At 41.4% G+C, this 21475-nt stretch overlaps 1 protein-coding gene across 1 annotated transcript in view; it reads left to right on the forward strand.

Moving 5' to 3' along the window:
* Positions 1 to 213: 213 nt before the first annotated feature.
* The window catches only part of COL1A2 (collagen type I alpha 2 chain), a 38972-nt gene continuing 17710 nt past the window's right edge, over positions 214 to 21475 (forward strand). Inside the window, exons 1-26 of the mRNA NM_001079714.2 lie at positions 214 to 462; positions 2383 to 2393; positions 3004 to 3021; positions 3667 to 3702; positions 5265 to 5348; positions 6657 to 6713; positions 8697 to 8741; positions 8843 to 8896; positions 9206 to 9259; positions 9626 to 9679; positions 10164 to 10217; positions 10434 to 10487; positions 12094 to 12138; positions 12374 to 12427; positions 12537 to 12581; positions 14856 to 14909; positions 16758 to 16856; positions 16945 to 16989; positions 17128 to 17226; positions 17750 to 17803; positions 17901 to 18008; positions 18889 to 18942; positions 19051 to 19149; positions 19889 to 19942; positions 20296 to 20394; positions 21156 to 21209. Coding sequence (NP_001073182.2) covers positions 393 to 462; positions 2383 to 2393; positions 3004 to 3021; positions 3667 to 3702; positions 5265 to 5348; positions 6657 to 6713; positions 8697 to 8741; positions 8843 to 8896; positions 9206 to 9259; positions 9626 to 9679; positions 10164 to 10217; positions 10434 to 10487; positions 12094 to 12138; positions 12374 to 12427; positions 12537 to 12581; positions 14856 to 14909; positions 16758 to 16856; positions 16945 to 16989; positions 17128 to 17226; positions 17750 to 17803; positions 17901 to 18008; positions 18889 to 18942; positions 19051 to 19149; positions 19889 to 19942; positions 20296 to 20394; positions 21156 to 21209 — 1554 coding nt within the window. The 5' untranslated portion in view covers positions 214 to 392. The remainder of the gene's footprint in view (positions 463 to 2382; positions 2394 to 3003; positions 3022 to 3666; positions 3703 to 5264; positions 5349 to 6656; positions 6714 to 8696; positions 8742 to 8842; positions 8897 to 9205; positions 9260 to 9625; positions 9680 to 10163; positions 10218 to 10433; positions 10488 to 12093; positions 12139 to 12373; positions 12428 to 12536; positions 12582 to 14855; positions 14910 to 16757; positions 16857 to 16944; positions 16990 to 17127; positions 17227 to 17749; positions 17804 to 17900; positions 18009 to 18888; positions 18943 to 19050; positions 19150 to 19888; positions 19943 to 20295; positions 20395 to 21155; positions 21210 to 21475) is intronic.

Below are 21475 nucleotides of genomic sequence, written 5' to 3' on the forward strand. Positions count from 1 at the left end.
AGTGTCCACGTCCTCAAAGCATGGAACCAATTTAGCGCCGCCGCCGCCTTCCTCTTCCCTCCCTTCCTCCCTCCCTCGCCCCCCCCTCCGACCCCGCAGCCGAGCAGCGCCGGGCTGGGGCCGGTGGGCACGTGACAGCGCTGGGAGCCGCGCGGGCCCCGCGGTCGCCGCGCGCCCATTGGCTGCAGCGCCGCCGGTGCCTCGCAGCCGCGGGACCCTCCTGCGGTATAAATACGGCGGAGCGGGGCTTGATTAATTTAGCATCCCGGGCAGCAGGTTTCTGCTAAGTTTGGAGTTACTCCTCGCGACTGTATGCCTGCGTCCTGCAGGTAATAGCCAACCACGTCCGGGGGCTCTGCAACACAAGGAGTCTGCATGTCTAGCAAGTAGACATGCTCAGCTTTGTGGATACGCGGATTTTGTTGCTGCTCGCAGTAACTTCATACCTAGCAACAAGCCAACGTAAGTGCTTTCCGCTTGTTCGTGGCATGGGTGGCGGCAGGGGGTGGCTGTCCCGCTCTGCGCGCTCCGGAGACCCTCTCTAAAGCTGCCACCTCCGTCTCAGAGCGGCGCCTCTAGTTCAGAACTACCAACGGATGGCAAAAGGCCAACGAGATAACACCCCCCTCCCTCCAACAAAAAAAAAAAAAAAAAGAAAGAAAGAAACAGAAGATGCGCTCGCATCCCAAGGAGCACGCAAAGCCCTGTTTCAGGTGCGGAGGCATAAAGTCCAGGAGCAGAGTGCTGACCAGCAGCGCGCCCGGATGCGGCCACTCCGCGCTCCCCGGACCGGGCGCGGCTCTCCCCGTCCCTCCGCTGCTTTGTGCCGCGCCGCCGCGCACTGTGGCGCCGCCTGCCGGCCGAGCGCGGAGCGGCCGCGGAGCCAGCCCCGAAGGATGGGGGTCCACGCTGTCCTCGGGGGTCTCCTGAGAGGGGAAGGCATTACGAGGCAGGGGAGGAGCGGACGAGCAGGGCTATCAGCTCTAGGGGGAGATTTTAAAGGGTTTCCCTGCCTGGTATGAGGATTTGGTCCTCCCGCGCTTTGCTGTGGGAGAAGCGCAGTCCCTTCCACACGTACAGTGAGAGGAGAGAGTCGCCCCCCACACGCGTGCCCGGGGGAGAAGCGCACTTCTTCGCCCGCCTTTCGCCGTGCGGCACTCGGGGAAGCGCTGCCCCAACCGCCCCCGCTTCGAAGAAACTGCTTTGCAATTGGGGGCTGGCTGCGTTACCCCGACGCCGGTTATCCCCCACCGGGCTGCCCTCGCCGCCGGGGCTGCTTCGAGCCGTGGGCAGCCCCGCGGCCGAGGCCCGAGAGCCGCGGCGGGATCGTGCCCGGAGGGGGGCCCTGGTTGAGGCCCAGAGGCTGCGGGCCGCCCCCGGCCCCTCTCCTCCCCCTGGTGACGGGCGGCGGTCGGAGCGCCTCCGCCGGAGCTCTTTGGGCGACTGAGGGGCCTCGGCTGGGAGTCCCACCGCCCCCCCCGTGCCAACATCACCTGAAAGCGGCCACTTTTTACATTTTACGTTGAGTTGCTGTAGGCAATCTGTAATGCGCCTTAGTTTTGCTTAGTATCATTCTGCGCTTCAGTACTGCCTTTTTTTTTTGCTGCACAAACCGTTTAAGTTTACTGTAATAATACGTTGCTCAAGTGACACCTTATGGGGGGGAGGCATGTCCAAAAACCAGTGAGTAACGTGTCAGGTTACTGGCACTGAAATGTGGTGCGAAGTGTTTCTGAGCTTCAGCTAAAATAGATCATCCACTGCTTGAAGTTCGGAAAACAGACTGAAAATCGTTTTCTCCATCTGATTAGCAAAAGCATTCTTCGTAGCAAATAGCATACAAAGAAAGCTGCCCTCCGTTTGGTGGGTGACAGCTTCAGGCTGTTCTCTGCTCTACGCAGGGGCGTTTTACAGGAAATGCTGGAAAAAGACATTCTTAAACATTCTCCATGAGAGTAAGAGGGGCTGCTTATATTAAACTTTATAGTTACCCCTTCCAGTTAATATCTTCACATATATTGTGTCTGGGTTCATTCAGCTGTTGTGTGCGTGTGTGAAAATATACGTGTTGTTTTGGAGTTGGTTTTTTTTGGGGGGGGAGGGGGATACATATTTTTAGGCACATTGAAAGGAGGATTATAGAAAATATCACTTGAGTTATTTCAATGTCACTTAAAGATCTGATTTGATTTGGGAAAATGCGACAGTCGTGGCTGTGGGTTCACACAGTTTGAGAGAATGGCACTGAGAGAAAGAGATTGCATTAAGAAAGTTGACGAAAGTCACATTTGTATTTAAAAACATAGAAATGTAAACCTCTTAAAACAATGGAATCCACATGCTAATTATCTCTTTTCTTTTTTCTTTCCCTTCTTTCTGCAGATGTGAGTGAGGTCAGTATGATTATTTTTTAATCTACTATCTAACATTCAACCTCCGTTAAGAAGATAGACTACCTCATCAGGGCAGTATTACGTACTAACCTTAGTTCCCAAGGTGGCCCTGGGAAGATACCAGTCCTGAAGGGACTGCCTGGAAATGTACCCACCCCAATTTCTGCAGTGGGCTGGCCTTTTTGAGGGACTGCCTTCATAGGTGTAAAGACCATGAAGAGAAATAACAGAGCAGTGGTGTTCGGACATCATACCTGGCAGTTTGGGGTGGAGATGGCCAGTCTTCCAGGCTAAATTTCATTGCACGGAAGGATTATGAGAGAACTCAGGTGTGATTTTCATTTATGCTATATTTGTAGGCTATAATAAGTATAAAATTGCCATCCTTCAACAGAAGGTTCTAATGTAGGTACATATATATTCACTATATAATAAACTCTTAACCTTGCTAGTAATTTAAAGAGCACAGGGCATGCTTAAGTATAGGGTGCTGACAGAAATTGTAGGGTTGAAAGGAGATGATGAATTTAAGTTTGTACATTGTATTTTTTTAAAAAAACTGATAATTTGTACCTTTTTTTTTCCTAATTCTCTGCCTTATCTCTTCCAGGCATCTGCAGGGCGGAAGGTAAGCAGCTTCGTTTTTCTTGTGTGGAGATGTAGATGACATCAAATATTCCTGAACAGAGTAATATTTTGTGGAATGTTGGATGACAAAGTGGACTAAAGTTGTTATTTCCCAGTGCTCACTGAGATGAGTAAGAATGATAAGGAGAGAACAGTGGGGTGCAGTAGCTTAGCAAAACGGTAAATGCAAGCTTAGGATTTAAGCTGCTTTATCCAAGAGCAGAACTAAGCATACTGAGAACCCAACTGCATCAAGAAAGGATTCTTGTTCAACAGGAGTTTCTTTGGAAGGGTTTCATGAGTTGAACAGTACAGCAGTATCCATACAGATCTGAAGGGCTAAGTAGATAACCACTTTATTTTGAGAAGTCTCTGTTAAATAACAGACAGTTATTCAATGGAGAACAAAACAAACTGCCAGAGTACTTCTGTGCAGTGATTATTCAGCTGATGCAGTGGTGACAGTAACTAATTTATTTCTAGTAGCATATCGAGGTCAAAGATACACCGTGGAAAATAAGTGTAGGACCTATCCTTGCAGTCTTCTTTTCTTTTCTCATGTACACCAATGATTCTTCATGTATCTCTTTTCCTGTATCATCCTGGAAAATTTCTGTGGTAACTAAGTTCTGTTTTCTTCCAACAGGGCCCTAGAGGAGACAAAGGGCCACAGGGAGAAAGGGTAAGGAAGTAGATTGACATTTATTTATTTGTGGTCTTTGAACAGTTGTTGGAAGATCAGTAGGAAAAAGCTAAGTTTAGCTATTAATGAGTTTAATGTACTTGTAGAAGCTTGCAAGTACAATTTCATTAAAAAGAAATCAAATTATCTATGTACCAATGCTAATCCTGGCAATACCTCACCAACCTTACTATGGTTATTGTACCTGATGAGATGTGCTTCAGTTTGGAGAGCAGCCTAGCATTCCTGGTCATGGTTTGAAAAGCTTTTTTCCAACTGCACACTGTGGAAATAGTGCATGAAAATGCAAAGAGAAAGTTGTCACATACAGATGCAGTCTTTGAACAGGATAGTATAAAGGGAAGCTCTTTACGTAAAACCCAAGTAGACAAAGATCATTCTTTGAGGATCATTCAATACCTGTATCTCCAAAGGTAGCTTGGAAAAGCTCTCCTGTTGATAGCTATTAATGAAAGCAGATGTTATACTGTTGAAGTTTTTTGTAAATGTAGCCACAGATGAAAGTGATTGCATACCTTAATTGTGATGTCCGTTCACGTTGCTGATACCTGCTTTTCTAATTTGCTTCTGCATCACTGCTGCTTTTTGTATTCTGGAATTCATGTTCTTATCTGAGTGATGTGTGGTTATGTATTTTTTTGGTATTGTCTTCTGAAAATGAAAATGCCTGTTACTGATAGGAAGCTATTGAAAGTTTCTTAGGTCTTAGTATGCTGACAAACACAATGAGAACTACTAGGGAGAGTGTATCTATATGGTCAGCTGGATATTTGCTTTGGACTACCACTGATTAAATCTGTTTAATGCGATGAGATACGTACTTTGTTCTGAAGACAGCAAGCGTAATTCTGCTCCTTTTGAAATCTCTAAGATTTTAAATGTGGATTTTATCTAGATCAAGTCATCTCAAATACTGTGATAGCAAACCTTGACCAGCTTTGTGCATTGAGGGTGACAGAGCGTAAAGGCAAATATTCCGGACCAAATACATGTCATTTCAAGTTGTTGTAGGAGTGGTTATGACAGTGATGGCAGGGTGGTATTATCAAATCCTGTAGAAAAGCAGTGTTTTGTTGTGGTTGGATTTGCAATTTTAGCGGCAAGTAATCCGAACTGGCATTTGACTTGTTCTGGATCTTTGTTAGTTTGTACTTGTAGGGCTGACCTACCAATGCTCTGTTTGTCAGGGAAATTTTTTAGCTCTCACTAACGGTGTCTGACAGGCTGTGTGGGTCCACATGGGTAACCTAGTGTTCATGGGTCCAGGCTTTTGTTGCCTCTCAGTTTGGAGGTTAGTAGCACAGATCCAATATTACCCTTATGAATCTTCTGAAAAACGGTACTACAGTGTATATCTGGAATGAGGAGTGGCAAGGCAGTGTAAACTCAGGCTATGCTCATTTTCTGACATTAGCCATATATTGATATTACGCATATAGCAGTGCTACAGTATGTGCTGTAGGTACCTGATTGTCTCATCACTGCAGAGGTTTCATAAGCTACTTTTAATGTTCACTTTATAATCCTCGTTTTGTCTCTAGGGTCCACCAGGTCCACCAGGCAGAGATGGTGAAGACGGTCCACCAGGTCCTCCAGGCCCCCCTGGTCCTCCAGGTCTTGGCGGAGTAAGACATGCAAACTTTTTATTACTGAAATTGATAATTTTTGCTTTGTGATGACTAAAGACTAAATGTATATTTACTGGGAAACGCTGACATTGAACTGGAGAGTAGAGGAAGCAATCTTGTGTGATTGGCATGAGATTAGTGGTCTGAGTTCCAGTGGAACTCTCCTTAGGATCTGTATCTTCCTCAGCAACTTTGGATTCTATATTCAACAGAGACTTATGCATAGGAGCAAATCAACCTTGTTCATCAGCATTAGATTTGTGCCACCATAATGTGTTATGAGTTAGGAGTCAACTCAATGAAGCCTGTGCTGTTAAATGGATTGGCTGTTGTGTTCAAGAAAACAACTGTACTGGAATAAGCTGGCGAAAAGTAGCCTTAAAACTAAAAGTTCATACTTAGGAGTCAGCACCCCTCTTCCATTAGAATTTCTATCTGTATTAATACTGTAGAACATTAAGTGGACAGGTATATATATACCGTCTGCAAAAGTGTCCATCATGTATGCTCTGAAGAATGCTGGCTTTAACTCTTTGCTTGACATTGGGCAGAGAGCATGAAGACAGTAGTTCTTTTTGAGTGTTATAAATCCTCCTGCGTGGAAGAATACACTCACCTTCAGTGTGAATAGCTAAAAATTATTTTTGTATTAGCAGACCCCAACTGTTTTTATTAGTTTTTCTTATTTTAACATGCTAATAAAATAAAACAAGCGAGAAAAGGATTTTCAATTGTGTTGCACGTAACTTCTTTCCATTTTAGAGGAGAAGGCTAGATGTGTGTTAGTCTATAAGGCTTTCATTGATTAAAAGGTGAAAAATCCAGTGCAGTGCCTGCATGCTCTACAGACCTTATTGAAGCTGATGGGCCCACTTCATCCAACGGTCTGTCAGGGCTGGGCTATAAATTTTACTTAAATAATGTGGAAAAAAAATACGCATAACTTTTGTGATTGGAAATTACACAGAATTATTTAAGAGATGCAAGAATATTTTCAATTTTTTAATGGGCATTGAGACTCCATACCTTATTTTCAGTTCACACTATTTCACGTCCTGTATGCCACTACTGGGTAGATAGTTGAGGCCAATGTGTGAGAGGCCCTTCCTACTGAAATCAAGTCTTTCTGGAAACAGATGAATAGAAATGTATTTGTAAAAGGGTCATGTGTACTGAGTTTTAAGTATGTTGCTTCAACATACTGTCTAGCAAATGAGGTAATGGATACATGTAGAATGAGGGTTATCAGTGCTTTCTGAAGTAAGAATTGTAGTGACTTTTATTTCAAATTTTTGTCATCTACAGAATTTTGCTGCTCAGTATGATCCATCTAAAGCGGCTGACTTTGGCCCCGGACCTATGGCAAGTATATGATTTAACACTTGGTGACTTGCATAAACATGTATTTAAGTGTACTCCAGCTGTGTTAACTCAAAGCATAGGTCTAAAATTAGCATTTTGATCATGTATGTAGAGTCAGGTTATAAACTTATCCCTAGATAGAGCACAACATGAAGTGTCTGATAACAGTCTTAGGGCTGTGTCCTTAACTTGAATATAGCACTACTGGGTCTCATCACACTTTTATGAATCAGTGAATATCATAATCTGGCATCAGATAGTACATCTACTGTGATACAGTGTACTTTACCTGTGCTGAGACAGAGGAAGTCTGCTTTAGGGATTAGATTAATTGTAGAGATACTGACTACAGGAGACGTTTATCTAGAAAGTAACTCAGTATCTCAGATCCAGTTGGTGACCTTTTTTTTTTTTTCTCCCAGAGGCAGGGAGACAGAGACAGGGGAGGTTTAGGTTGGATATTAGGAGGAAGTTATCCAGTCAGAGGGTGGTGATGCATTGGAACAGGTTGCCCAAGGAGGTTGTGGATGCCCTATCCCTGGATGCATTCAAGGCCAGGCTGGATGTGGCTCTGGGCAGCCTGGTCTGGTGGTTGGCAACCCTGCACATAGAATGGGGGGGTTGAAACTAGATGATCTTTGAGGTTCTTTTCAACCCAGGCCAGTCTATGGTTCTGTGATAATTCTATGATTCCGAGCAATTGAAAGCTAGCACTTGCTATCTAGAATCTATGATTCTATGGTTCTGTGATTTGTTACTACAAGGCTATTCTGAGGAGGAATCTTTGCCAATTACTGTATATGATGTTGACATCTAAAGAGTCTACTACCTCCTTACACAAATTTCTAACCCTTGCTGATGTTAGCAAGTATTTTTTTGGTGCATATACATAGCAAAGCTATGGGTTAAGTTCACCTATCTCAATAACATTACAGACAGTGTGTCTGATGGGTGGGTGAATAGCATGACGAAAGCTGTCCAGGATTATTCTGGGTCAAGTACTAGGTCAAGTATTACTATTCCCAAAAATATTATAATTAATTGTTGAAAATATGTTGACGTGCATTTAGATAATAACTATAGGAATACAAGATAATTTTTAATCAGGCTTGGCCTTTGTTGTCTGACAGTAATATAGATCACTATTTATTTGGAGTGTAACAACTCTAAGCTCCAATTTTTTACTCATTGAGGGTTCACCAACAGAAAAAAGCAGTAAATTCTACTTCCTATGAGGAATTTTTAACTCCCTGAAACCAAGTGATAGGAAAGTGTGAGAGACTGGCAAAGCAGAAAAGAAGGGGAAGCAATTATGGAATATAGCTTGTGAACAGATTCGAAGGGCTTGTGCAGCATAGATGATTCAAACTGTGCAGGAAGAAGTTTGAATTAGTTTATTGACTAGAATTAGTGTATACTTCTATAGCTATAGCCTTTTACAGCATTAGCTTTCCAAAATGATGTGTGAGCCTCCCAGTTACTAGGAACACTGACATTTATGCACATTTCTTTTCCTTCTTTTCCTCTACATTTTTAATTATCCTTTTCTTCAATATCTCTTCTTGAAAGTTAGGATGAGATTGACAGGCCCCAAAATACAGCCTTTCGTAGTATGTCATTATGACCTTTTAAGTCTGGAAGTCATTCCCAAGAAAGCAGTGTGTACACAGGAATGAGCCAGCGTGTGAAAGCACTCATTAATGAGCTACAATAGAATGAGATGCCTGATCACAAGGTTCTCGGCCACAATGGCACATTCTTAATAATCTCACAGGGTTCACTGGCATCAGATCTATTTGTATTTGGACTGCCTTTGCAAATTCATTGCAGATCTCTTAACTTCCTCAAATTTGGTTTGAACATTGCACACCAAAAGTTACCATTTTTAACAGAATTTTAGGAACATCAGGAACAGGTATTACAGATGAGTTTATGTAGTAGTGTTAGGGTTTTTTTTTTAAATTATTTACCTTTCTTCCCTAGGGTTTAATGGGACCTAGAGGCCCACCTGGAGCATCTGGACCTCCTGTAAGTACAGTCAATATTAATCAGTAGAAGGATTTTTTTCATACCTATCGAGTCACAAAATAGCTTGTTCAAACACTAACAAAATCTCCCTTCTTGTCTAGGGCCCTCCTGGGTTTCAAGGTGTTCCTGGTGAGCCTGGTGAACCTGGTCAAACAGTAAGTACAGATTTCACATGTAGACACTACTAGCATTAGAAATAAAATGTAAAGATAGGCTTGTAATGCTTAGGCCTGCTACTCCCATCCATTTGCTTGCTCTTGAATGTTTGAATTGGATATTCCTGTTACAGAAACAGAGATGAACATTCATGTTCACTCCTTCAGATTTGAAACTCACAAAGTGCAAAGGCAGTTAGTGTCTAAGGACCTTGAGTTGGTTCAGTCTCCTGCTATGCCTATACTTAAGTCAGAAACCAGGGAAGAAACTCACCTTGCTTGACTTAATACTCAATCTGTATTTAACAGGGTCCCCAAGGTCCTCGTGGTCCCCCTGGTCCTCCAGGAAAGGCTGGTGAAGATGTAAGTCATTAAGTTTTTCATTTCTTTTAGGGCTGTGATTCAATTGTAGCCTTAAGTTGTTGTTAAGCTAAGCATTCTATTGGCTATCACTTTTACATTGTTCTGTAATATTTGGTAGAATAAATAAGCCCCTGAAATAATTACTTAATAGTACAAAAGGTGCTGTCTGTTGGGAAAAAATGGATAAATTTAAAATCTCTCCGAATACATTGTTTGGTTTCCTGAATATAGGGAAAAGGAAGCTACCAAAATCTCTGCTTATTGAAAGAAATCTTTCCTAATATATTTTCTTTTTTAAAAAAAGCTTTATGTTATTCTTTTATGGATGAACTTTCCCTCTTAGTGCATTTGTACTGAATTTTTTAGGGTCACCCTGGCAAACCTGGAAGACCTGGTGAGAGGGGTGTTGCTGGTCCTCAAGTAAGTAGTGATCTACTGTCTATTACATGAAATAGTTCTCATATCAATTAAACCTCTGATGGTATTTCTGAATTGCTCTCCATAGACAATCCATTAATATTCTTTACATGGATTAATCTCAGCATCTGTGTTTCATTTCTTACTTCCAAGGGTATTGTGTAGTTACGATTTTGTTTTGTTCCCTGACCCCTCCCTCCTCACCCCTCTTTACTGGTAATAGAGGTAAAATAGAGTGCTGACATAGCTGTGATGTCACAGGTTAATTAATGAAATTTCTGGGATTCAGAACTGGGAAGTCAAGTTGATTATTGTTAGACCTGGGCCAAGTCTGATCCTGGGAGGTTTGGGATCGGACTGTGTTCCTCACTTGAGTGAGTGAGACCCCAGTCTACTCAATAATGTTAATGAAAGACTTATGTTTTTTCTTTATTTTTTAACTGTACATAACATGAGAGACAATCACTTATGCTCTGCGTGTTTTTAGGGTGCTCGTGGTTTCCCTGGAACTCCTGGTCTGCCTGGCTTTAAGGGAATTAGGGTGAGTATATGTGTACTTCTTCCCTGAGTAGTTAACTGACAGCCCTTCAAGGTACTGAAAACTCCTGAAAATCCCCTCAAAGTTAAAAGTATATATTCTAAATGCATTAATATATTTGAAGTTCTGAATATTTCCTGTCAAAAGAGAATGCGCAGTTTGTGTATGGCATTTAGTGAGAAAGTACGTACTTAACCTTTAATTTTCTACTCCATATAGGGACACAATGGTCTGGATGGTCAGAAGGGACAACCTGGTACTCCTGGCACCAAGGTAAGGATGAAATCTGAAAATGCAGGATTCATTTGTAGCTCTTTCTAGGGAAATACATATGAAGTCTTCTCCAATTGATCTTCCATGTTGTCACTGAATATTGCCCAGCTGCAATATAATCTGGAAGGCAGCAGATCCGTGTAGGACAAATAGATGCAACTCAAGATGAGAAATCATGTTAGGGCCTTTTTCTGTAGTCCTCAGTCAAGTAATAACTGTTAATGAGTAAGAACAGCAGAACTGGCTTCCTAATAATTGCCTTCCTCTGCCTTTCTATGGAATGTAGTTGGAGTTTAGGTATTTTCTCTAAAGCACATTAAAATGAGAATGTAATTTGTCTAGAAAGCTCTGCTGTTGGGGACATACTTTAGTGAAAGGCTTTCTGCTAAAACTTTGGATAAAGAGTTAAGGCTACTCAATCTTCAGACTTCTTCTTTTTCGTCTTCCTCAGCTTAGTGCATATTTTAACACTGCTTAAGAAAGCTTTTCTTAAACGTGGTCTAGAAACATTTAGCAAGCTTTTCCTCTCAATTTCTTCATCACTCCCACTTCAGTGCCTACTGACAATGGTCTTAAAAAACACTACTGCTTTTTTGGGGTGTAGGAAATTTTAATGCTGATGATTCATTCACAGTAGGTCTGCATTCAAAAACTTTTAATGTAACAACGTAAGGGTCAAATTCTAATCCTCATTATTGCTTGTTTACAAGAGCTTAGCACTACTTGCTTGTAGTTACTAACTGTACCACAGTATTTTCCAATGTCACTGCAACTTGTTTAGCTCCAGAAAAAGTTTGGTAATGAAATAGCTACCAAACACTCTGTCCAATTTCTGGTGGCTAAAAGCAGATGAAGTAAATAATCAAATGAAAGAATGCTAATTTGACTGAAAACACAAGTGTGATGTGATTTAATTGTGATTAAGGCAAAAACTTCTACTGTTTGCAGCACTTAAGACTTGGTGCATTCAAATATGCTTAGGATACTAGTGCTCTGGAACAAACTTTGTCACTATAGGCCAGTCTAGACAAACTGTGAGATTACTGAGAGCTCCTAATATTAAGGGAGATAAGTCACATTTTAGTGGTTGTCACTTATATCAATATTATTGGTCATAAGAATTTGGGTCAGATATTTCTGTCTTATTTTTAGTCGTTTGACAGCACAGATGAGGAATTTTGTCACCTTAACTTAAGGCAAAAGAAAGTATTTTCTTTCACTAGCTAAAAAAAAAAAGTTGCAGTTTGATCAGAACTGGTAGTTGACTGTTCTCTAGCCCTATCTCTTAGGTGTGTGCTACAGTGCAAATATAACAGAATGAAGAAAGGGAGTAAAGACAGTTGAGACTGGCAAGTGAACCAATTTGCTCCTAGTCTTCCTCTTTTAGGAGGATTTCAGCTGGCTTTGCTCCAGTATATAATGGGATAGTCACAGCCTCTGCACTGTCAGTGACCCATGTGCTGTTATTCTACACAGTGGTGTGAGTGCTACAGCAGACAAGAACAGTAGGATACAGCAACTGAATACCTCCTCGCTAGCTGGCTTTGTGCTATCAGTCCAAGGAATCCTTTGAGTAACTTAAGCATGTGAATTTTTTCTTTCACAGGGAGAACCTGGTGCCCCTGGTGAAAATGGTACCCCAGGACAACCTGTAAGTATTTAGTGCTGCTGTGGAAAATCTGATAGGTGTGGCTCAGCCAGCATTTTGGCCATTTATTTTCATCAGTGGCAGTCCAACTGGCTTGATGCTCTAATGTAACAGTACATGAATATTTGGAACGGAATTGCTTGGATGCAATCCACTTCACATAGAGACCTAGCAAGTGAAAAAAATCTATATATCTTTGTTTAGTAGACAGATCTAAATAAGTTAATTTTTCTTTCAGGGTGCTCGCGGTCTCCCTGGTGAGAGAGGAAGAATAGGTGCCCCTGGACCAGCTGTAAGTGGCTTCCCATCTGTCTGTTGGTACTAATGACCAGCCACTTACCGTGGCTTTCTCTGATGGTTGACTCTTTCCTGTCTCTACTCACTATGTTCTCTGCTTACAGGGTGCTCGTGGGAGTGATGGCAGCGCTGGCCCCACTGGACCTGCAGTAAGTTCCAGTCTTGATCTTTAACAACTTAGCTCCATCAGGCCTTAAGCCCATCTTTCCATTTATAGAGGACTTTTCAGGCCTCAAGGAAGTTAACTGTGTGGGTATTTAAACACAGGTTTTTGTTGCTTAATAGATTTCCACAAAAAGCATTAAAAATTGTAAGTCCTTTGCAGACAATGTTCTGTAATCCTTGGAATTTATTTTAAACACATCTATATCTACGGGACAAAATATTCTGCCATTTACACTGATGAATTCATAATAAAAAAGCTGGTGAACAAAATCCTTATTTGCACCAGTCTAACAGAATAATTCTCATCCCAAAATTAAAGATTATACCTTTTAACAGGTAGATTTCATGCATATGTTGCAAATGACTAATATTATATATATCCCAAAAGCATTATATTCGCTCTACGACACAAGCTTGCACTTGCAGTACAGATTTGCCCTTTTTAAAGGAGTTAGTGTTGCCATAGCACACCACTGACTTTACTAAACCTCATTTATTTCAGCAGCATAAATGTGTGTACAAACATACAGTTTCAAAGCTATAAATAAATAAATCAGAAATGGACCAGAATAGCTTTTCCTTCCTGCCTCCAAAATGTACGTTGGTGATGTAGTCATACGTGGCTCTGCCAACTTTACCAAAAGTTGATTCTAATGCTCCTCGTCACAGCAAACATCTGCCATCCTTCAGCAGAATAGAAGTGTTAGCAGAGGTATGAATTTCACTTCCGTCCTCCCACACAGGGCGTTTTAAAATATATGTGATTGAGCATTTAAAATGCAGTCACACAGATACCTTAGCCAAGATCTGATGTTATACTCTGTAGAAGAACCAAACTGCTTTAGCTATGTTGAAGGTAAACGAAGTACCTTAGGAAAAATATTCTGATGCTGCCGGCTACAGAGGTGTTACCCTGACTGGACAGCAACAGAAACTTGCATGGGATTTTGGTGTCCATACCAGTAAAGTTATTTTGCACATGCTTAGGTTATCACGTTGCAAGCATTCTGTAAAGCATTTTTTTTCTTTTTAAGCAAGAACAAAAATACTGTTTTTCCCCTTTGCCTCTGGGAATTTAAAATGTAAAAAGAATCACCATAATGAAAATTCTGAACACTTACATTTTCACAGGTATTTTACAGAACATTTAATCTTTTTCCTTGCTTCTGCAAAACTAGTGAGAGTGCCATATGCCCAGTTATTGAATGCCAGAAGCCAATTCCTCTTTGCTTTGTAGGCTGACCTATTTTATTCCCTTGGATCTATGTAGCAGTTTTACAATAGGTATTAGCTCACAAAGCAGATATCAATCCCCAATAGCTATGAATGAGTTTTATGTTTGATTAAAAATCAAAGAAAAACCATCCCTTTGTATTACTATGCATTAAAGACTAACAGGCTCTGAATCCATTAATGTATCTTCTCTTTTGGTGTCTGAGTACTGTACTCTAGGAAGCTTGTCCTCTCATAATCATAAATCTCATAGCAATCACTAGATACAGTAGATTTAGTAGAAGGCCTTGGCAAGCTGAAATGCTGTTGTCTTTGCCATAAAAGAAGTTTAAACACGTACTAACTGCCTCAAACTGTATTTTCCTGGGTATGAATCAAGATTTCTAATTCATTCATATTTTATAAGCAACTCCTATCTTCATTAGCCGTTAAGCTTGACCCAATTTCCTGGATCCTTGGACATTCTTAATGACTTCAATGTAAGTTGGGTCAGGCACTGGCTTGTAAAGAGATACAGAGATCTTCCCAGTTCTCTTCTGTGAAGAAGGGAAAATGCTATCTGCAACAATGGGCTCTTGCAATAGATCAGAACAATTACTGGTATGAAAGTGCACACAGTCACTCCTATACTGTACATGTGTTAGAAATGGCCACTCTAAGCCCTGCAGTCTCAGGGTGCAGCACTCCCCCTCATTCATTTTAGGACAGTACAGCAAAGTATCTTGTCTTGCAGATACCTGTCTCTGCCTATCCCGTGTTTTTTGTTCCTCAGGTGTTTGGCTTCATTGCTTAATTCTTGTTTTTTCAGATACACTGCAAGTGTTTTTCTGCATTGACCTTATTCTCAACTGTTTGTAATGAATGAATGAATCAAACCTGTCTGTTTGGAGTTGCAAAGGGCAAATAATATTTCAGTGTGCAGAAATGTCTAAGTAAATGTGCATTTCTTTTTAATTGGTTTATTTCAGCAAAATTCTTATCATCACTGAAAGCCTTTGCTCAAATGCTTGCCTTTCATTTCATAGGGCCCCATTGGTGCTGCTGGTCCTCCAGGCTTCCCAGGTGCTCCTGGTGCTAAGGTATGAATATCTGCTTCTGCAGCTACATTTGACAGTGAGGCAGCAAAAATCACCTGAAGTGGTAGTACCATCTTATCAGTTACAGATCAGAATGAGGAAGATTTCTACAGTATTTGAAGGGATTTGTATATGAATGTTGATATAGTTATTCCACAGCTGATACACACATTGAAGAGTTCACATGTTATTTAAAACCATACTATATAAGTGGAAGAAATAACCTGCTTTGAGATCCACGGCCTGATCTATTCCAGAAGTGGCTATATTGTCTTGTATTTTGGATGTAGACCTTCATCTGTCATACATATAGAAAAGATCAGGAGGCCAGCATAGCTAGCAAATCATGTCTGGAAGCTGTAGCTACAACTGAGTTAGGCGGGACCTGATTCAAATGATTGATGCTAGGCAGGTGTAACCTAATTTTTAACCACATCCTACATGGTGTGGTTGTATACACCTTTGAAAGGTGATGTAGATCATGACAAATAAACGATGTAGCAGTTTACATCACTTGATGTAAGTAGAGGAGGGTAAAGAAGCTGTGTATCAGGCTCCTTCCAACCTGAGTTCTTGAAATTGATGGAGAAATTGAATGCAATGCTGAAACTGCATTTAAACTTTCTGGCTTTCTGGCAATACCATTTTCTTCTTGTACATGATTCAGTTTTATAATAGGTTTGGTGAATGCAAATTTCTGAGATTGGTATCAAGAGTCTTTTTCCCTGTCATTTACACCACTGTGAGCACTAGACTGCAGTTCTCTGACCAGGCACACTTTGTATCCATGCAAACAACAGCTTATGTACGAGATAACTGTCAGTTAGGTCTCCTTCACATTGAGACGTCTTATGCCACTGCTGGAGACTTATGGCTGTAGAGAAGGCTGGAATCTTAATTCTAGTTTTGTATGTTAGCCTTCTGTAATAATGCAGATATACTGATCATCTGTTGTTCCATGTTGTCCATCAGCTCTGATAGGAGCTACCTATGTTTACCAGCTTCAGTGCCTTTAAATTCCAGTAAAGGCTCTCAGCCTCTTGTTTCCCTGGACTCTGAAACAGGAACCTACATTGAATTGTCTTATAATGAAAATGTCTTTGTGGATGAAAAAACTTAACATGAACCAGCAGTGTGCACTTGCAGCTTGGAAAGCAGATGGTGTCCTGGGCTCCATCAGAAGAGGGGTGGCCAGCAGGAACAGGGAGGTGATTGTCTCTACTCTGCCCTCATGAGGCCCCATCTGGAGTACTGTGTCCAGGTCTGGGGTCCCCAATAAAAGGACAAAGAGCTGTTGGAGAGGGTCCAGAGGAAGGCCACAAAGATGATCAGAAGGCTGGAGCACCTCCCCTACAAAGACAGGCTGAGGGAGCTGGGCTTGTTCAGCCTGGAGAAGAGAAGGCTGCGGGGTGACCTAATTGCACCCTTTCAGTACATAAAGGGAGCCTGTAAGCAGGAAGGGAGTCAACACTGAAAGCGTAGATAACAGCAAACAAGGGGAAATGGTTTTAAGTTGAGGGAGGGAAGATTTGGGCTGGATGTCAGGGGGAAGGTCTTTACTATGAGGAGCTGGAACAGGCTGCCCAGAGAGGTTGTGGATGCCCCATCCGTCCCTGGAGGTGTTCAAGGTCAGGTTGGATGGGGCCCTGGGCAGCCTGGTCTAGCATTAAATGTGGAAGTTGGTGACCCTGCCTGTGGCGTGGGGGTTGGAGATTGGTGATCCCTGAGGTCTCTTCCAGCCCGGGCCATTCTGTGATTCTGTGTGATTATAATGTCAGGCTAATGAAGTTACTCTGCAATTGCCCTAACACTCTGGATACTGATACAGAGCTTTATCCTTTTCTCAAACAGGGTGAAATCGGACCTGCTGGTAATGTTGGCCCTACTGGTCCTGCTGGTCCAAGAGGAGAGATTGGACTTCCTGGTTCCAGTGGTCCTGTTGGCCCTCCCGTGAGTACCTTGCCAGTCTTTATCTATTGTCAGATGGATGCATTTGAGACTTCGAATTAAGCAGTATAATTCTTTTCTTCCTCCATAGGGCAACCCTGGTGCTAATGGTCTTCCTGGGGCTAAAGGTGCAGCTGTAAGTATAGCCATATGCCAATGCAAAGGATTATTTGCTTTAAGATTAAAAAAAAAAACAAAAAACAACACACCACATTTCAGTTAATGGATCACAAAAGATAATGAACTTACAGTAGACTTTCTCTGTTTGGAACAGGGTCTTCCTGGTGTTGCTGGTGCTCCTGGTCTGCCTGGGCCCCGTGGTATTCCTGGTCCTCCTGGCCCTGCTGGTCCAAGTGGTGCTAGGGGACTTGTTGTAAGTGACTTTGTTTACTGCATGTCTTCATTTGAAAACTGGATACAGCATCCATCATTGTAAAATATTTCTTCTAGATATGTTCCTTCATTGAATGCAGACACTTTTGTTGCTTCAGTATAATTAAGCATTGTAGCTTGTTTCTGTCTCTCAGTGAGACTGAAGAGGTTCACTTTGTACTCCCTTTGGCTGCAAGAACTGTTAAGCTCTGACCCTCTTGATGGTATCAACAGAGATGTGACAGCAGTCTCACAATCAGAACCTCAAGGGGTATCCCCAGTAGAGGAACCAGCCCAGAGCGTTTCTAATTCAATTACTATAATTTCTAAACATCTTCAACATGTTTGTTTTCATGCCTATTAAACCTAAAGTGCAGTTACATTAACTGACTATATCAAAATAGAGTCAGGCATGACACTGGATGATTAGAGATGGTTGTGATTCATGATAATGTTGTACAGGTAGAAGAAAGATCTGTAGAATGGTGCTTAATTCTAGGATCTCTTTTTATGTTGGACTCTAGGGTGAACCAGGCCCTGCTGGTGCCAAGGGAGAAAGTGGTAACAAGGGTGAGCCTGTAAGTATGGCAATTTGTGAGTGTTGTTTCAATGAATAGAGTCTCATAGTACCTGTAGCTCAGCTCTAATTTATTATTTTCCTCTTGGCTGAAATAGGGTGCTGCTGGCCCCCCTGGCCCTCCTGGTCCAAGTGGTGAGGAAGGCAAGAGAGGCAGCAATGGTGAACCTGGCTCTGCTGGTCCCCCTGGCCCTGCTGGTCTAAGAGTAAGGTTTTTTTTCATGTTCCAGAAGAAAAAACACAAAGGAAAGAAGAAATAAAACTATATCTGCAAAGGGAAATTAAATAATTATAAATGACTACATTTGTGTTAATGCAACTAGGCAAAGGTCATTTTGCTGTTCTGTGCCTTTTGATTTGCTGGGACCAACCCTATTTTTGTTTTGCATTAATGATGTTTATTATCTTATCCCTGAATTAATTTAAGGTTGCTTTGTGTTATCCACTGATTAATATTTAGAGAATTAGCACTGACTTTGCTATAAAGCTTCATGATGAGATATAAGTGCTCGAAAGAGATAGTTGGCTCGCATGTAATGTTTGGGAGAGGTTTAAGTTCAGTGCCTTCGAGGGTATCTGTAGTACGCTTATCACAGGGCGAGGAAACAACACAATGTCTTTCAGGAGGCATGTAGCTTTGAGCAGGTGCAGGAGTAGGAATTCACTGGAAAAGGCTAGGAAAAAAGGCAGTGTTTTCATCCGTTTTCTATGGTGGAAGTAAATTCAGTATTGCACCTTGCATAGGTTGTACAGAGTCCAAGAGAAGCTAGTAACACTGCAGAGATGTGAAGGTGAAACACCTGCCAGGTTGTGTGATCCCAGCTGTTGGGCAGACCCACTGTTAGATGACGCTAAACACTGAAAAATGCTCTCATAGAAGCAGATGAGAATTTAGAGAAACAGAAAGGAAATGAGAGGGATTTCTTTCACAATATGCATTTGCACTGAGCTGTGTGTGTGCCTAGAGCTGCACTTATGTCACATTTAGCAGACCTACTTGAAAAGCTGAAATTCAGCCAGTGCTATCCACCTTACAGGAACAGAGTTTTCTTTCCTTTTTCAGATTTAATTTGTATTCACTTGCAGGGCGTGCCTGGATCTCGTGGTCTCCCTGGAGCTGATGGCAGAGCTGGTGTCATGGTAAGGCTTGTCTCTGAGTCATTATTTCTAAACCATCTTCTTTTATATACAAATGTGTGATGCTTTTTGCTACCTATTCCTAATTTTATTTATTTCTTTTGTTGTTAGGGACCTGCTGGTAACCGTGGTGCTAGTGGTCCTGTTGGTGCTAAGGGTCCTAATGGTGATGCTGGCCGTCCTGGTGAGCCTGGTCTTATGGGTCCAAGAGTAAGTCTGAACTGTGCAAAAAGAGAACTACTTATATTTTGTGGATAAAATTATTCAGAAATCCAATTGCAGGAAGTCTATTCAAGCCACAATTAGACTGTTTCTATCAGCCCACTGAAAAAACATCCATGAGGGAATGATTAAGCAGCATCAAAATGTTTATTGAAATTCATTTCTTTAGTAATCTGGTGGCATCTAATTGCCTTGGTCATGGAGCTGCATCCACTTGTACTGGATACTCCACTGACTTCTTCTTATTATTATTTGCAGAATGGGACCTTTAAGATAACAGTTGAGGTGTATCTCCTCTGTGATATGAGATGACTGATTTCAATTATTTCAATTTTATTTTGCTAGTGATTTCACTGAGAACAACCACCCACTTCAGTAGTTCTGGATCCACCCAGATTATGCACACGTCAATGACTTTTGTCATCTTTTTTTCCCTTCCTACCCACCTTTCATGAAATGAGAGAGTTTTCAATGCAATTGTGAACTATTAAGTGTCTGCAAACTTTCTACTAATGTAGAGCCTAAATGAGTTTAAGCAAGACAGACCTCAGTCATTTTCAACTGTGTGGAAGCACACACCACCAAATTAAACTTCAGTTTAGATGAGATGTAAGCTTGATAGAACATACAGTCCCATTTGTGTGTATTTGTGTGCATGCACGCACATGCATGTATTTGTTGGCTGGTTTGATTGCCTTCTAAAAACGTGAAACCTTTGCTTTCTCAGGGTCTCCCAGGTCAACCTGGAAGCCCAGGTCCTGCTGGCAAAGAAGGTCCTGTTGTAAGTACTCTGGTTTTAATTGTTTCCCCAGTGCATGCAAAGCATCAACAAAGATTTAAGAAGCAGAGATCTGAACTCTGAACTCTAACACAGCTACTTAAAACCACTGAGACTCTACTACTAAATTGCTCAGAAGATCTGTAAAAAGACTTTCCATTCATTTCTGTGGGTCTTAGATGGGGTCTTTGTCCTGGAAGGGGAAGAAGAAATACAGAGCTCTATAAAAAGGAGAAAAAGGGAGGAATGCAGGTGCATGTGATATATGATCAGTGTTGAAAACTTAAATGACACTGATTTTCTGTGAGTACCCTTTTCTCCACCAGTCATTTCATAGGTACATTTTCTTTTTCTAGGGTTTCCCTGGAGCAGATGGTAGGGTTGGGCCAATCGGTCCAGCTGGTAATAGAGGTGAACCTGGCAACATTGGATTCCCTGGACCAAAAGGTCCCACTGTAAGTACAGTAGAGAAAGTTTCTATTTCTATTTCCAGACTAAGTTGTAGGTCCCCAACTCGTACCAGTCAAATGTATCAGTGTCTTCCTGTACTGTCTATTGAATGGCATTTGCTTAGTTTCAAGAGTTCTATCTTAAATTGCTTTCCAGTTATCTAAACCATGACTGAACTGACAGTAATATACTTAATTCAGGAATATTGGGACATCGAAGTGATGAGATTAATGTATGTCTGCATAATCATTTCTGCATGTCCATTTTATCATTTCTCTATATACAATTCAGTAAAAGTTCTGTAGAAGTTGGACATGAAATCTTTGTTATTTTTGGAGCACAATCCAAATCTTGCTCACTTTAGAAGAAAAGCTGCCATCAATTTCACTGGGGCTCTTGATATGACCCACAGATGAAAGAGATAATAGCTCTTTCCCCGGATATGTGGTGTTGCTGTGCACACGTGCACACATAGATATTAGTGTATTACATACAAAACTGCACAACATATCAGGAGCTTGCATTACTACCTCAAAAATAATCAGAAGGAGTTTTTCTTGAAAAGACAAAATATTTATTTGCATTATTGCTCTTTCTCTGTGGTTCAGCAAGCCAGATGTACTTCGTGATTTTTTCTAAATTAAAGAGTTGTTACAATGAATCTTTCATCAAGGAAAGTATCGCCTTCTATCCAGTAGTATAATCTGAACCTTGTGTGAGGTCTTAATTAACTTTTATGTATTTTTTTTTTTTCTTTCACCTTCAGGGTGAGCCTGGCAAACCTGGTGAAAAAGGCAATGTTGGTCTTGCTGGCCCACGGGTACGTGGATAATGTCTTCTTTATCTACCTCCAGAGAGAGAAGTGTAGATCTTTCAAAGCCTCTTGTATAAGATAACGTTGTCTTGTGCAAGCATGAGGAGGTGATGAAACAGGAAAGTAGTGTGGAATGCATTCACATAGCTTCATGTCAGTGCAGACTGTTACTTGAAGATTAATATTAGTGAATTACTCTTGTTAGATATTGATTAGGTAATTAATTATTGGGTATTAGCTTCCTATTAAAAGGAACAAATAGCAATTCCTTT

This window comes from Gallus gallus, chromosome 2, assembly GCF_016699485.2.
Source record: "Gallus gallus isolate bGalGal1 chromosome 2, bGalGal1.mat.broiler.GRCg7b, whole genome shotgun sequence".
In the NCBI taxonomy this organism is placed as follows: domain Eukaryota; kingdom Metazoa; phylum Chordata; class Aves; order Galliformes; family Phasianidae; genus Gallus; species Gallus gallus.